We start from the raw sequence: 16581 nt of genomic DNA, 5'->3' as shown, positions 1-16581 counted from the left end.
CCAAGCTATTGTATATTGTGATAGTTTGAGTGCAATATGCCTAGCCAAGGATCAAGTTCATCATGAGAGAACTAAGCACATTGATATAAGATATCACTTCTTAAGAGGTGAGTAGAGAGTTAAACTGATGAAAATTGGTACTGTTGATAACCCTATTGATATGTTCACCAAATTGGTTCCACAAGGCAAGTTCCAACATTGTTTGGACTTGCTGAATGTTTTGAATTGTTAGTGGTTCCTTTTATGGGACACTTTGAGGCATGAGGGAGAAGTCTGGGTACGTCTGGTAATGTTGTTTTATGTTGCATTTGGTACATCTGTTATCTGGGAGAGAATTCAAGTCAAAGGTGGAGATTTGTTGGAATGCCTTGAATTTTTTAGTTGGCGCTTCGAACAGCCAAGTACGAGGTATTCAAAATTCGTATTTAGCATATTTACTTATTTGTAGTTATTTACGATTATGACCCTAGGGTTTAGAGTAGTGCGCTATATAAACTTTCTAACTCTAGAGATGCAATTGGTGTATTCAGAAAACATTGTCTTTAATAATATTGTTCCCTTTCTGCCCCATGGACGTAGCTAACACACCGTTAGTGAACCACATATGTATGTCGATTCTTTTATGCTCTTTTATATTCTTTAATTGCTGATTTTATAACACTCCTGATACTGTTGAAATTTAGCAAATTCATTTGTAGACATCGTAATTGACTTGTCAAGATTATTAGGAGTAGAAGCGACATGTGCATATGACACCATTCGACCCTTATTCAACAATTTTCTGTAGTCACGTTTCGTATGTCCAAGTTTACGACAGTAATAACAAATATCATCTCCTAAATTTGATCATTGGTTGTTGGGATAACCTATGGAGCTGTGTCTGACCCCTGTATTACCTTTATAGTTACTTGTGTGCCCAATAAAAGCACGGCTAGAATCAGATGACATAGCTTCTTGTGGCTTCTCTGTATGAAGCATTTGAGTAATAAGCTTTTTCCAACGATGAGATGTTTGAGCTTGACAAAACTTTATCTTTGGCCATCACATATTTAGGTGCAAGACCAACTAAGAAACTCATGATAAACAACTTTTCACATTTAGTATTAGAATTTTTGGAGCAGTACTATTTGGCATCAAGGCATTGAATTCCACACGTATTTTTGACTTCCATAAAGTCACTTGTAAGGGATTTCTCTCATTGATCAGGTTGATATCGAGTCTTACAAACATCAAGTACTCTATTAATGTTCTTTGTCCTAGAATAAAGAAAATCCAAATGTTCCAGTAGTTCCTTGATTGATTTGCAATAGTTTACAAACTCAACGATTTCACGGTCAATAGAATTATTGATTTGTAGTAGCATTCTTGAATCGTCCCGCCACCAAATTTTTTTAGTAGCATCAGTTAGTGGCTCTTTTGTGATATGATCATTCATCTCTTGACTGCATTAGTGTGTATGACAGACACTTCATTTTATGCTTCATAGTAATGAGGTAAATAAGCAAGTCAATTTGAACATGGTCCTACTAGTTAAATAATTGTATCCTTGACCAAAAATAAGTACAGGTGTGTGCAAACCAACCCGAAAAACTGAAAAACCACCCAAAAATCGGCCGAACCGTTGTTATACGGCTAGTTTGATAGGTTTTCCGGTCAGCAACGATTCTTTCTCATTTGAAAATCGAAGATCGGCCGGTCAAATGGTCTGAAAGACCCATTTCCGACTGAACCGACCGGCTATGTTGAAATTCTTCACGAACTTTCCTAGATTAACGTGTCCAATAAAGAAAAACCTATCATTTACCTGATCAAGGCATAGATTGGCATGAAATCATATTATCAACCAATAAAATAAATTCTGAACAATTCATTCTCTCTCTTTTCCATCATTACATCTTGATTCACATGAAACCATTTATTACTAATAAAAGTTAAATACAAAAAATCATTCTCTTCCTATCTTCCAACATTTATGCCATTTCTCATTCCATCATTTTATTCTCTTCATCATTTATGTGTCTTTTCTCATTCTCTTTCCATCATGATTTGTCATTTCTTCCCTCTTCATTAACTTTCCTTCTCACAACCCATTTTTTTTCTATGCTCTTTCATTTCTCAATTTTTGTTCTCCTCTTTCCCCATCTCTCTTTTTCCAAACTACCTCTCTCGTTTGCACCGTTCTTCATTTTCCTCTCTTCTTTTCTATTCCATTTCGATTCAATCTTCCCTCCTCGTCCTCCTTTCTTCTTTCTCATCTCTTCTCCCTTTTTTATAACGTTTGATGGTGTTACTAAAACTGATATTTTCGACTGATCCGACTACGTGCTTGAATGGCCGGCGTCTGCATTATCTCCACAACCACTAGTAACCGACCGACGAACACCGATTCAACAGTGAGTAGTGGTGGTTTTGTCCATAAATCCAAAACCAACTCTGCTTGCCCGATGATCACCCCTAAAAGTAAGATGCTCCAATCCAACGCGTGGATGAACTCAAAATGAGATAAACAAAGACTTTAGGATGAATATGGAGGCTATCAAGAAATGAATTGATATGGGTTATCTTACCTCTACCTCCTTTAGAGAATTTATGATGTAATTAGATCCCTTTTTGGTTAAATATCCTATTGGGAAGGATTAAGTTGTAATGCTCTGTTTTGTTTTCCTCTGTTTTCTGTTAGTTACTCTATTTATTACAGCAAGTTACTTTTAAAGTTTTTAGTTACTTGAGTTGTTTTAGTTAGTTGGTGTTAGAATACCACCTAACAAGGAAATTCTCAAGAACAAAAAAACAAATAAGAACTATAAAACATAGATTTATATTGCAATATCAATAATGAAACTACAATATAGCATAGCCTTTTGAGAGGGCTGATCTCTCCTTCAATTCCCCAAAGGAAATTCCCACAAAATTCTTCCTACCTTCCCTCAACCCATTCCCTCTATTTATAACTAAAAAGCCCTAACAAACCTATTAGCTACTACTAATATGCCCTCCTAATAACGACATTAATATTCTACTAAAAATCCTACTATTTTCCTTACTAGGGGCCTTACATTACTCTGCCCTTTGAAGACAGCTTGTCTTCAAGGTGTGCTTACAAAACACAAAACAAAAATTCAAATCTAAGATCAATTTTTTTGTTCTTTTAACATAGTGAAAACAAAGAACCCAAATCAGGAACCTTCTCTTCAACCTTGACTAGAATTGGGCTTTAATTTCTTCCTTTGGACTCAACCCAAGCCCAGTCAGCAACCCATGAATCTATATTCTTCTTTCTCCATTTCCACTGGCGTTCTCCTCTAATGGGCTAGTCCATTATCAATTCGCTGCCCAAAATAATACAGTAGCCTTTTCTTAAGTGATCCACACTTCCCAAATAGAATATGACCACCCCTTATTGCCCCAAATGCAGTATTCTTCAAACGTCGGGCCCGTACATCATTATCCTTCTTAAATGTAGCAGTGGGCTTCCAGCCATCCCAACCCATAATCAAGCTCAGAACAATGCAGTCCCCTTTTTTCATTCCATGTCCCTGCCTTTAGATACATTTTTCTTCCAACCTCAAACAAAATGGGCTTCTATTAATTTCCTTGACTTCAGCCCATAAAACAGTCCAAAGAACACAAAATTTTCCATAATCATCTTTCTTCTCATTATACACGTGAACGGGCCCATCTTCACACCATCTGCATTTTTGTTTAAAATAGAAGTTTCTCTTCTCTAATGGGCTAGGCCCACAACCAATTTGCTGTCCAAAATCACCCATCAGCTCACTTTTAATTAGCAACCAGTTTCATTTATGAGGAAATAGCATAATGGGCCCACTTTCCACTTTCCTTCCTCAGATTTTTACACGTGTTTGGTCTATTGCTCCACTTTAACATGGAAAAAGTTTGAAAAATCATATGCCGACTTGCACAGAACCAATTGGGCTTCTTGATGCAATTTAGGCCTATCATCCCCACGAAAATTAAATCTGCTTTTTTCCCAACAACGCCCCACTTTTTTATTCTTCATGTGAGCAGCAACGTGTTTTTCCTCATCTTCATGCAATTCACCCTTGCCCCAAACCACCTTCTCCAACCACCATAGGTTGGATTCTTTTGATATGTCCAGAGCCTCCGACTATCGTAGCTCGCCCGTGTTTGACATGTCTACCTCTTCCCATCTCATCGTCCTCCCATCAACTCCACCTTGCGTCGTCAACAACGATTTAGTTTGCCGAGCTTGTCGCCATTCCATCCCATGAACCACCAGTGCCTTCTTTCTCCCTCGCGGCCAGCCATTCTCTACCTCTTTAAGCGACAACCTCTTCTTCACCCGAGTCTTCATCTCCAGCCACATAAGCAACTGCTGATATCCTTTCTCGATGATTTCTTTATAGACGTCGATCCCCGACTTCCCCATTCCCTCTTCCCAAAACTTGCAACAACCTTTTTCCAGAAGATTCAAATTTGGCCACCCATGTTGTTCCTGTCGATAATGACCTCTCCTGATTCAGTTTCTTCTTCAGTTCGCTCGTAGGTTCTTCTCTCTTTTCTTCTTTCGACTACCATCTCGCGTTCTCATTGTTATTGTCCCCTGCTCTCTGATGCTTCTACCTCCTTTGATATGTGTTTCCATTCCCACGAATGCCTTGTCTCCAACCATCTCACCCTTCCCCACCGACGATGGACATGAACATTCAGGTTTCCCTTCTTCTTTCCATTATCTTCATGAATATTCTCTGATTTCTCCATCTTCGATTCAACTTTTTTTTTCTCCTTTTGCTTTTATTTCCGTCCCTTGTATCTCTTTAGTAATGGTCTGCAAAAATCTTACCCTCATGTTGTTTAACTTTCCAACCTTCTTCTCCTTCTCTTCGACACCGATGGCCCCAATAAGTACTCTATTCGCTTTCTTCCCTACCTTCCAGCCAGTTGTTTCCTTTTTCCCTTCCTCGTTTGGTTTCCTCAATCTCCTCTTGGAATTTCCATGTCTGTGAAGGTCCATCCACAATTAAGGTTGAGCCCTTGATCTCACCCCTGGGCGTTCTACTTGAGCACCAATACCTATTGACTACCCCTGACAACTGCTCGATTTTCTCGGGCATTTCTTGCGTTAAGGCTTTCAGCTTAGCAATCTCCCTTCTAGCAGCATCTACCCTCTCTTCCAATGTTTTTTGAATAATTTTCTTTTCTTCTCCTTGAGTTTCTTGCAACTTTTTTCGGATTTCTCTTTCAATTCTTTCACGCTTGCAATCTGCTATCCATTTTTTCATTTGCTCCCATGTCCATGGAGTTTCTCCCCTCTCTGTTGCCTCATGGTTATGATCAGCAGTCTATTTATGCAGCCACTCCCATGTCGATGGTTCTTCCCTCATTGCCAACAAAATAAAACAGTATCCAAGAAAGAACAGCTCTGATACCAAAAACAAATAAGAACCGTAAAAGATAGATTTATATTGCAATATCAATAATGAAACTACAATATACCATAGCCTTTCGAGAGGGCTACTCTCTCCTTCAATGCCCCAAAAGAAATTCCCACAAAATTCTTCTTGCCTTCCTCTCAACCCATTCCCTCTATTTATAACTAAAAAGCCCTAACAAATCTTCTAGCTAATTACTAATATGCCCTCCTAATATCTACATTAATATTCCATTAATAATCTTACTATTTCCCTAATTAGGGGCCTTACAGTTGGTTTCAATCTTTCAAAGGCTGGTTTGTAGCCTTTTAAGTAAGGTTCCCTAGGTTGTAAGAGACATTAATTATCGGAGTAATAAAAGAGTTCTTCAAGATTGTGTTCAAAAAATTAGTTTTATTTTTTATACTAATTTAATTTAATGGTGTATGCCTTACTAATATTGAACCGAAATTCTTATTTTGTAGAAAATGTTTATTCCTAGCAGTTTCCTCGTTTGTTGTGCCATAATGTCTTAAAATGGTTCCTGGAAACCATGATTGCCTCGTCACAATTGAATTATATTTAAAAAATCATACGATCCCACTATATGATAGTACGATACCGAATGGATAGTAAAATGTAATTTCAAAATAGACGTTCAGGATCTTCGATGGATATAGGGTACTAATATGAGACGTCAATGTTTTTATCCTGATTATTGCAGCATGTGGTGGATTGTACCGCCCCCAACCTTGATGAGCACCGATTGACTGTTTTTCAAGTACTTCAGCAGATAGGAGTTTCTAAAATGAAGCTTGAAGATATGATTGAGGTTTGGAACAAGGTAATTCTATTTTACTTATTTCTTCTCCAGAAGAAGGGAAATATTGCAATTTGCTGTGTAGTGCATGATGCGTGAAATAATTTGGACAGATTGATTATCATGAAGAAGGCAAAAGTATAGATGAGTCTTGTGATGATGATAATGGGAAGGCTGGCAATTCGTCAGGAGAAGATAGTATAGGGGGAAAGCTATCATCTGTGCTAGATGATGCTGGAACTAACAATTTTATTGAACTGGAAAAGGGTGATATTACGAAAAAGCAAGCAACTGAAGTCATTTCTCAAGAAAATTTTGGAAACAGAATGGAGGGACAAGAGAGCGATTGTTGTGAAGACTGGTTGGCAGATGATGATGATCAAAATCAAAACCCTTGGATTGATGAAGGGCAGCGGATGGGAGAAGATGTACAGGCTTCAGGTGATCAATCTGGTCCACATGTCAGAATATCAGCTACGTTAGGAGTTGGTTTGCGAGAGTTGCTACAACTCATAGATAACAAGCTGAAGGTTCAGGATGAGAAGCTGAAAGCTCAAAATGTTTTAGAGAGGAATGTTTTTGAACGTAAATGGAGGCCATCTCAGATAGAGGCAGATTAATTTTGAAAAGATTATGCTTCCTTGCATCTGCAATAAGCATGTATGTGTGTGGCAATCATCTCGATGAAGCACTAAATATTAGTTAAAAATTATGCAGGTCTTGCTCTGTTGCTTACATTTCCAGCCAATGTTGATTTTTCTTTTTTCTTTTCTTTTTTCTTTTTTAAAAAAATTCTTTTTGCAAAACGTTATACTGGGATGATCTAGCTTGCAACTTCAGGTCTTGTACAGATAAATTGTCTTGGAATAATAATAATAATAAAGCCTTTTGGCTCCTTTAAGTTCTCACTTATGACGTTGATGGAAATGTTGCTGGAATGTCGGAAAAATTTGTGAAAATTATGAAAATCGCTAAAAATTGTTTCAGTTAATCAATGAAACGAAGAATATTAATGTTCATTTTTAATCATGATATCCAACAATTTAGAAAATTATTTACAACTGATGAAAATTTGTGAATTAATAAAGTAAAGTTCAATCTAAAGTAAATAATTAAGTTGTATACATAAATTAAAATTTCGGTCAAAATCTCCTATTAGCGTTATAGTCTATCATTGATATACTTTGAGAGTTGGATCTAAATTTTGTTATATTTACAAAAGAATTTGTTGTTTATACTTTGAGTTTGCTATGTCTTTTCACCCAAAAAATGGTCACTTTTTTTCAAATTGAATTAAAAGTGGCATTCTGCATGTATGAGTACCATGTGAATTGACCAATTCCCCCTTGAGATCCACTTACGTGCCTGCATATTGAGAAGGTCACACGATGCATGATACTTATTGACTTCTTAAATGATTAAGTACATACCCGTCTCGATAGAATATGCTAAGTGCTCATTCCTCAATGCGTACCTGTCAAATACTTGCTCCTCGATGCTTGTCTGCACTTGCCTCGCACCTCCTAGGTTGTGAAGATAGCCAATTCTAATTCTTTTGTGATATCTACTGTCTACCTGTCTCTATTAACTTGATAATTTACATAGGCATAAGTTAAAACAAGGCCATATTTCACAACCCCAACATCAGATCTATAACAATCATAAACTATCCATCTCCCTCATCCATATGCTTCTTTTACTTGTCCAGCCATAAAGCTATACACATACAAAAGTCTAAAATGACTTGAACTAGATAAAATGAACTAGATAAAATACCGATGTAGTGGTAGAGAGACTGATTTGGGGGATGAGTTGGGAACCTAATGAGTGGTATTTATAGAATTCATTTAAATTGATCTCAAACCAATAGCAAGGTATTAAAACATTCAATATAGTTTCAAAGCATAATTATCATTAGAGAAACCTTAAAGAACATATCAAATCAGCCAATAATCTTGAGACATAAAACTTATAAATGGCATGATCATAGTTCCCTTAAATATATCCAGAACTGAAACCTACATAAGTTGCTAGAAAACCACACATAGTAACTATTAAGAAACCACACTAAACATGTACCCATTACCCTGTTGGTACAGATATATTCAACATCAAAATATCCCATCTTATGTACACATTTAAACATTTTCCGTCATATGTGCACAGGGTGTTATGACATTTCCTGGGTATATAATCTAGTGGTTTGAAATCTATTTCCTATAAACCACATTATTAAGAACATAATTCACCTCAAATCCTTTACCTTTCATCAAGTTCATTACGAGTACATTTGCTCATAAACTCCAGCTAAAATAGTTTTTATTCAAACGGATCAACATTGTTGAAATCACGTATAAAATAGTGAAGAAAATCGACAATGAAACACTGACCAATAAAACAGATCATGCCAAAGTTTCGATCACAAATCATACATATATAGTACCTTAGGTACATATATTACAAATCAAAATACTAAAAAATAAACCACTCAAAGTTCAGACCAGCTCCTCTTGGATTACTAACTTTTCGAATTCAACTTTGACCTGAAACATAGTCTATAATCATTCGGCCATAGCCCCCTAATTGATCCATAACAACACCCATACTAACCCTAACTTCCCTTTAACCCTTAATTAGTTCCAATTTAAGGTTTTTGTATATTATTCTCTAGATTATTCCAAAACATCCTAAAACTACTTTAGTATCCAATTTTATTCGATTTAGTGCTAAAATATCCTAAAAACACCCATTTAGGCGCGTTGGGTGGTAGATGCGCATGAATGCAGGACAAGCGTGCGGCAGCAGGCGAATAGATGGCTGGTACTCGCGGCGTGCGAGCAGCAAGTGCATGAGGCGCGCACAGATGGTAGCAGCACGCCCATGCTCGACGTACGGTCGTCTTCAACCTCTCGAAAGCCACCTACTCCGCCTTTCCCCTGTTTTGCGGAGAGCATATCAACACTGATCTCTTCTATTCCGGCCAATTCCTATTCAAATAACTTATATAAAACTCTTAATCAACCTTAAAACTTACCCTTTTCCAAATTTGAAGCTTCGAAATCCTCTGAACAGCTCCCAATCAGCTCCAAAAGTCCAACAACCTTTGTTTTTCTGAATTTTCCAACCAGCCTTCTATTTTCTGTCAGTTTAGCAACCTTCCGATACTCCAAACTCACCAGCAGCCTATGATCATCTTCCTCCCTCGTCTCTCTCTCAAATGTCAGCAGAATTTTCCGTTTTGCATGTAAAATTCCTCACACTAAGTCTTCCTCAACTTTTATATTTGGCTGACCGGCTCAATTCTTCAATAAATCTCCCACTACCAGCTCCTCCATCCTCACGTGAGTTCAGCCCACTTTCATCCGTTTTCTTTTAGTTTAAAAGAAATCTGTGAATATTAGTTCAATTTCCCTTTTTAATTTTTCCATTTGTCACTTAAATAATTTTCCTCTCACTTACACCAAACAATTTTCCTTTACTTAATAGTTTCATCCCTAAATTAACTTAAGTTTCTAACAAACTTTGAATGGGTAGGTATGTGGGGTCCTATTTTGACCATTACCCAATTCACAACATCAAATCTTAAACAAGAATTCCATATTCATATTAATTTTAGCCCTAACTTCCAACTTTCCCCATTTATCCACTTTTTCTCTTATTAAAATTAGGTCATTTAATCCCAAATTTCAAACTTTGCCTTTAACTAAGGTTACCTTAATTTACTGAAGTCCAAAGTGAGTCATTCACATAATTTTTAAACTTAGGAAATGAAAAAAGTTCGAGACTTACACCATGTTCCTTTTGCTTTGTAATGCTCTTGTACAAACATACATAATTAGGAAAAATTCTTGATAATTTCCACGGTCCTTTTAAATCAATTTAATAAAAAAAAGTGAAATAATTATTCTATTAACAAAGAACAAACACAACACACTATTTGAAAATTACTCTCAAAACAATTAAACTCACGCACGTTCCCTCCAAAAAGCCCATTATCACATACTTGCAATATTTTGAAAAAATCAATAGATTCGAAGGTATTTGGATCATCGTAGACTATTTATTACATGACTCAAGTGTTGGGGTAGATGTCCTAAATCTTGTAAGGTCCTGTAGTTTGTAAACACCTGTATGAACAAATGATGTAATAATATGAGATATTTTCTTCACTGTTGTCTATGAAATATGAGATATTTTAGTTGCATTTACCACAAACCAATAAACTAAGATCCCTGGTTGTTGTTATAATTTAAGCATGTATGTGGAGACATACAAGTGGATCATGCCTTAAGTGATAAACTAAATGGTCTGTAGTATATGGATAAAGGAGGAAAACCTTATCCTGGTGACACTACGGATACGACCCACTTTGTAGATGTTACAAGTGTTGTAAAGTGCTACAGATGGTCTGATCCTGATCATTCAGGTGGAGACATGCCAGTGGGGGTGTCCTATACAAAAGAGTTTATATAAGATCAGACCACAAAGTTTTTAGTCTCATTATATAATGTTGTTAATGACAGAGACTTTCATTTCACTAGGATGACCATAGGTAACATGACCTTAATCCTGAGTGAGTTGGGAACTCCTGCCTATGAGGGTGGTCCTTTGATTTACATGGGTGTGAGTGGTCAAATTGCCGACTCAAACCTACTACTTTGGGGATTCGTTTGATTGGGGAGCTGGGAACTCAGCTACACAAGATGAAATTCACTCCTTTCCTGAAGTAGAGGTAAGTAGATAGATTGCTCCCTTAAAGGCTGATTCCGGGGCTTGAACGATGTGGCGCCACACACTTTTTCATGTTCCGAGAGGTGTTCACTCATAGTAGGATTATGATGTATTGTTCATTAGAGAAATAAGTGGTACTTAAGGAGTTAATGTAATTACAGGGGCAAAATGGTAAATTGACCCAATTGTACTTATGAGCGATCTGTGAAGGGTTATCGTACTGTTGACTGGTTATATCCAATTGACACAGAAATATATCTGTAGTGAGAAGAGTGCAACTGTCGGTCTTTAGTGGAGTGCCCGATAATTAACGGATGGTGGATCTCGTGATTAAAGAGTTTAATCAGTTATTCATGTATCGTTGGAGCTTCAAGCTACATGTCCATAAGGTTCCCTTGGTAGGTCAATGGATTCAAGTTGAGAATCAATTTTGGGTTAGTTTGAAGTGTTCAATTAACAAGAGGGAGTTTGATTATATATGATATAACTAAACCGGTTTAATTATATGTGTTATAATTGATATGATGTATGAGATACATTAATTAGAGGATTTTGATATAAATATGATTTATATTAAATAAAGAAGAAAGAAACTATGGTTTAAATATTACATATGATGTGATATTAAAACTATAGATTATAAATATAATATGATGAGTTAGTTATTATATTTATTTATAATTAAACAATTATGAGATAATTGTGGTTGGTTATTTTCTCTATTAACCGTGAAAGTGGGAGGTTATGTTCAGTTTTAATAACTGAAGAATAAAATGAAAAGAGTTTTCATTTTTGTCATGATATCGCTTCATTGTGTGCATTACTAATCGTTTAGCTCACGAGAGACTATATAATAGCCTTCAAATGAGTTTTTTAAATGACGGTGTACTAACAATTTACTAAACGATCGCGCAAAGCGATTTACTGAACGATCACGTGCTCAACGCCTTTTACTAAACAATTGTGTAAACGATCAAGAGTGTTTTACTAAATGATCCTGTACCAACCGAGATTTACTAAACAATCAAGCATACACAGTCTATGCGATAAACAGTATATTCTCCCACTTGCTTGATCATATAGTTTGATCGTTTCCTTCCTCCATCCCTCTATCAAATCCAACAGAGCCCACACCTCCTAGATTCTCACTCCAAGAATACTAAGGTTGTCGAGTGGTGGTGTCGAAGGGTGTTTGTTCATAGAGAAGACTGTTCGTGATCACTAGGCGATTGGGTTGGCAATCTGAATGAGAGCAAGGGGTTGCTGTCCAAGTCTTCATGAGAGCGAGAGTTTCACAGAAGAAGAGTTCTTCAAAAGTATGTCTCCCGTTCTTTTTGTTATTAGTTACCAAAGCATGCTGTAATTTATTTTAAGATGCATAATTGTTCTGTATGTTCGTGAATGTCTTTAATTTTGTCACAATGCATTTGGATCGATCTTGTTTCCGCTCACTGGTTGTATTGAATAAGAGTTCCTTCATCACGTACGTAAATGTACACTTACAAACTTCTTTTTTATTTTTTCGACCCAATGTGAGACGTTTGAACGATAAATGGATGAGTGTGTGTGAGGATGTGAGTGTGAGTGTGCATTTTGATCACTAGCGGTGAACCAATAACTGTTAGTGACATGTCTCAAAGAGGAAAGAAAAAGGGTAATGACTCAGTAAAAATTGAGCAGCGTGCAGAGGATCAAGTAATGGGTAGTGAGGTAGTGAGCAACGACGTTTTTATAGAAACTGTATATTTTCTAACTCGTATGATTTTTTCAAAGGATGGACAAGAAGTATCTATTCATGTAATATGGTGGTATATGGGAAGACAGAAAGCATTGCTATAATGAGGATGAAATACAAATTATGGTTTAGGGTTTAGGGCTTAGAGTTTTAGGGTTTTAGGGTTACGTTTTTAGGGTTCAGGGTTTAGAATTTAGGGTTTAGGGTCGAAGGTTGGAAAATGATGCCCATACTCATTTTTTCCCTAATGTGGTTTCCCAGGCCGTTTTGGGTTCTATGATCGTTTTTTAGCGATAAGGGCCTATTTACATGGGGAATGCAAGTCTAGAAATTCCTGATTTTATACCCTGGACAAGGCTAGAGCAATATACCATAAACAAAAGGCGAGTAGAGGACCTTAAGAAGGGGTTAACTTTACCCTCCAAAAATGGATGAAAATGGGCTAGTACTAAATCCTTCCAAAATGACCAAATTTTAGCCATCTAGATTTTTTTAAAAGAATTATTTGTAACGAAAGAATGGCCTATGCATTATCAAACTTTAACATCCCAAAAGGTAAAATTAAAAAATAAAGCCCTAGACTTAGTTTTTCTCCAACATGATTTCCTCTAGCCATTTTGGGGTTCCACTTTTGTTTTTGGACGATAGGGCCTTTTTACCTAGGGAACCGATTTAGAATTTCATAGTTTTATTCCAGAAAAAGGCCAGGCCAATGTACCCTAATTTAAGGGCGAGGATGGGGCACTTTAGAAGTGGCCAACTTAACCCCCCTCCCAAAAATTAAAAAAAAAAAAGCGAACGAAAATGGGCCTAGATTAATGCCAAGAAAAAATGACCAATTTCGGCCATCGAGAAAGTTCTTGTCACAAAAGGTTGGGCTAACTATCATCAAAATTTAACATCCCTAGTGGTAAAGTTGAAAAATGAGGCCATAGACACAGTTTTTCCTTAAGTGGTTTCCCTTGGCTGTTTTGGGGTTCCACCTTTGCTTTTAGACGATAGGGCCTTTTTACCTTGGAAATGTGGGTCTAGAAATTCATGGTTATATAACTTGAGAAAGGCTAGGCCAATATACCCTAAATTAAGGGAGAGGAGGGGGCACTTTAGAAGGGGTCAACTTAACCCCCGCCAAAAAAAAAAAAAAAAAAAGATGAAAGTGACCCTAGTAATATGCCTAGAAAAATGACCAATTTCGGCAATCAAGAAAGTATTTTAATTTTTTTTTAACAAAAGGTTGAACTAACTATCATCAAAATTTGACATCCCTAGTGGTAAAGTTGAAAAATGAGGCCTAAGACTCAGTTATTTCCACACGTGGTTTCCCTTGGCTATTTCAGGGTTCCATGTTTGTTTTTGGACGATAGGGCCTTTTTACCTGGGGAACTGATGACATGGAGAAATGCATGTCATCTTAGGCGTTTTACTTAGAATTATGAAGGTTGTTAGGCAGAATATGCGGCAATCATAATAGGAATTCATGAGAAAAAGAGTTTGCGTCGATCAGCATGTCGAATCTCAGCTAACCCATTATTTTGTGTTAATTATGCGTTCAATGTTCTATTTTTGTAGCTAATGCAGGAAATGAATGCAAATGCAGAAACTGGACCACCGCATAGACGACCGCATGCGGAGAAACTCTCCATCGCAAGGCAAACACATTAGATCAACGCATGGGTGTTGCGGTGATCAGCCACATGTGTCCATCGCATGGGGATTGCGCTCGTCAGGCGATTGCGGTCATCATGTAGAGTTGCGGTATTAAGCGAATGCGGCCATTGAATGATTGCGGCTATGCGACAACGCAAACTAATGGGATCAATGCAAGGTAGGTGTAATGAACGCATCAACACATCTACCTCGAGAAAATCCAAAAGATGATGTTGACATTTCATCTACCACGCCGTTGGTGGCAGAGGTTCAGAAAAGGACTAACGCGCCAAACGTCAGACTTAGAGCAGTCCAATTAATGCTGTCGGCGACCCAAGCTTTATAAATAGAAGCCAATGAGCTGAAATTCAAGTTATCCGTGGGAGGATCTTTGTGAACCGAGGACTTTCCCCGCGATCTAGACAAAATGCATGAGGAGACGCTTGAGAGTTCTTCACCTCCTTCATCCATTCCGAGTGACGACCGGAGCCTTCGATCGGAGCTAGATCTCGAGAGAGTCAGCTCCTCCACCCATCCATGGCACCACCGGCAGCCTTGATGCACATCCACTGGAAGCAAAGTTTTGCTTCCAGCTGGTCATTTTTTCCTTTCTTTTCCTATATTGTATTGTATGACATTTTGAATTAAGGAATTAATACAATCTGTTTTCAATGCCTTTCTCTATTCCTTCGACTCCATCTCCATCTTCTGGCTTAACATCTTTACTTGAAGTGCTTGGGTATTGCATACTTAATCATGTGGATTAGGAATATGAAGCATGTAGCAATCCACCGAGAGGTGTGCGTTGCGCGAGTGTGGAGTAACCTTATTTTCTTAGTGTGAAGCTGCTGCAATGCCTGTCTATAGGCTAACGCATTGCTTGTCTATAAGTAAAGTCAACAACAATCAACTACCCGGGAGGGTAAGTGGTTGGATGCATTAAGCAATGTATGCGTTGTTCACTAGGGATAGTAACAATCTTGCGTCAACCAAGTTCATGCGATTTTCTTGTAGTATGTATGCTTCATTCATCCATTAGGGATACTCGGGAGGGTAGTCTAAGGACAGGATCTAGGCTTGGGAAGGTCAGGTCAGAATCTAGGCTCGGGAGAGTCAGATTAGAACACATAATACAAGAGATAAGAGCTTAGGAATAAGCATTGTTTGCTATTAACCCATCGCATGCATCCTAGAGATAGGACACGATTGTATGCGGTCACCTTGCTTTTATGCATTTTGCATCATCGCATAGGACAAGAGTAGAGACTTAGGAATAAGCTCTATAGACACCTTTGCATTCAACACATGCGTCCTAGACTTAGGAGCACCGTATTTGCATTGGAAAATGATTTGCTGTGCATGAGTGTAGCATGATCGCATTGGCTTGCGTTGACTAGGGTTGCCCTCGCAATCACTCTTAAGGGTTGCAATGAAAATATCTCCGCATTTTATCTATTTTCCCATACATTTATTTCATGTCAAGGTTTGTCGTATCTTTACCTTTCATGCATATTCTCATTGCGTTGTCTGTTAGATAGGAGTAGGAGTAGGATTAACTTAGCAACGTCCCCTCTATTCTTTTATTTAAACCGCCGCATGCATATCACCACAAACATATAGCTACAAGTCCCTGTGTTCGACCTCGGATTACCCGAGAAACTTGTGTTTGTGTTATACTTGGCGTGAGCGCAAGAAAACTTGCGGCAGGACGCATGGTCATCGCATACATTCATTAATGCATTATCAGTCCAACGCATGACCATCGATGCATGACTATCAGCGCATATCTTAGGAATATACATTGCATACCGCATCCACGGGATTTTAGTTGTCGAGTAAAATTGACCTTCTAATTTCCCGCCATCAAGTTTTTGGCGTCGTTGCCGGGGACTTTGCAGCTAAATGTTTGTTAAATTTTGTGTCTCTGCAAGAAATTTTTTTATCTTGGGTGTATTGCAGCTTGTGCGACCAGGTTGCAAACAATATTGAAGTATAAACGATGCGCTGAAAACCAATGTTGACCCCAAGGTAGAAGGGCAATCAGTCGCAAAAGAGCTGAAGGTGATTCTAAGCTCAGGACGGCCGTATGCACCCAACAATTGCTGGAAGTTCCAATGGTCAGGACAACTTGACCCAAACAGTTGAGAGCCATCTCCTATATGGAAGACTCCTTGCGGTGACAACACTCCTATTTTTCGAGGGATGTCTTCCACTCTATCTTTACTTTACTTTCTTAGTATAGGTTATTTATTTTA

General features: G+C 37.7%; 1 protein-coding gene and 1 long non-coding RNA gene across 2 annotated transcripts in view; one reads left to right on the top strand and one right to left on the bottom strand.

The window, feature by feature from the left end:
- LOC120081770 (GTP-binding protein At3g49725, chloroplastic) overlaps nucleotides 1-7121 on the top strand; it is a 60805-nt gene extending 53684 nt beyond the window's left edge. Inside the window, exons 12-13 of the mRNA XM_039036941.2 lie at nucleotides 6118-6237; nucleotides 6327-7121. Coding sequence (XP_038892869.1) covers nucleotides 6118-6237; nucleotides 6327-6833 — 627 coding nt within the window. The 3' untranslated portion in view covers nucleotides 6834-7121. The remainder of the gene's footprint in view (nucleotides 1-6117; nucleotides 6238-6326) is intronic.
- Nucleotides 7122-8618: 1497 nt separating this feature from the next.
- Nucleotides 8619-9673, bottom strand: LOC150038818 (uncharacterized). Its single transcript, XR_016525241.1, has 2 exons — nucleotides 9248-9673; nucleotides 8619-9149 (listed from the first exon to the last, which is right to left on the bottom strand). It is a non-coding gene; the product is annotated as an uncharacterized LOC150038818 (long non-coding RNA).
- Between the last annotated feature and the right edge of the window lie 6908 nt (nucleotides 9674-16581).

The sequence above is a fragment of the Benincasa hispida genome, chromosome 1, assembly GCF_027475165.1.
Source record: "Benincasa hispida cultivar pf3 chromosome 1, pf3_genome.v1.1, whole genome shotgun sequence".
NCBI classification, from domain to species: Eukaryota; Viridiplantae; Streptophyta; class Magnoliopsida; order Cucurbitales; family Cucurbitaceae; genus Benincasa; species Benincasa hispida.
The sequence above is the reverse complement of the archived record's forward strand: the minus strand, read 5'-3'. Positions and strand labels throughout refer to the sequence as shown.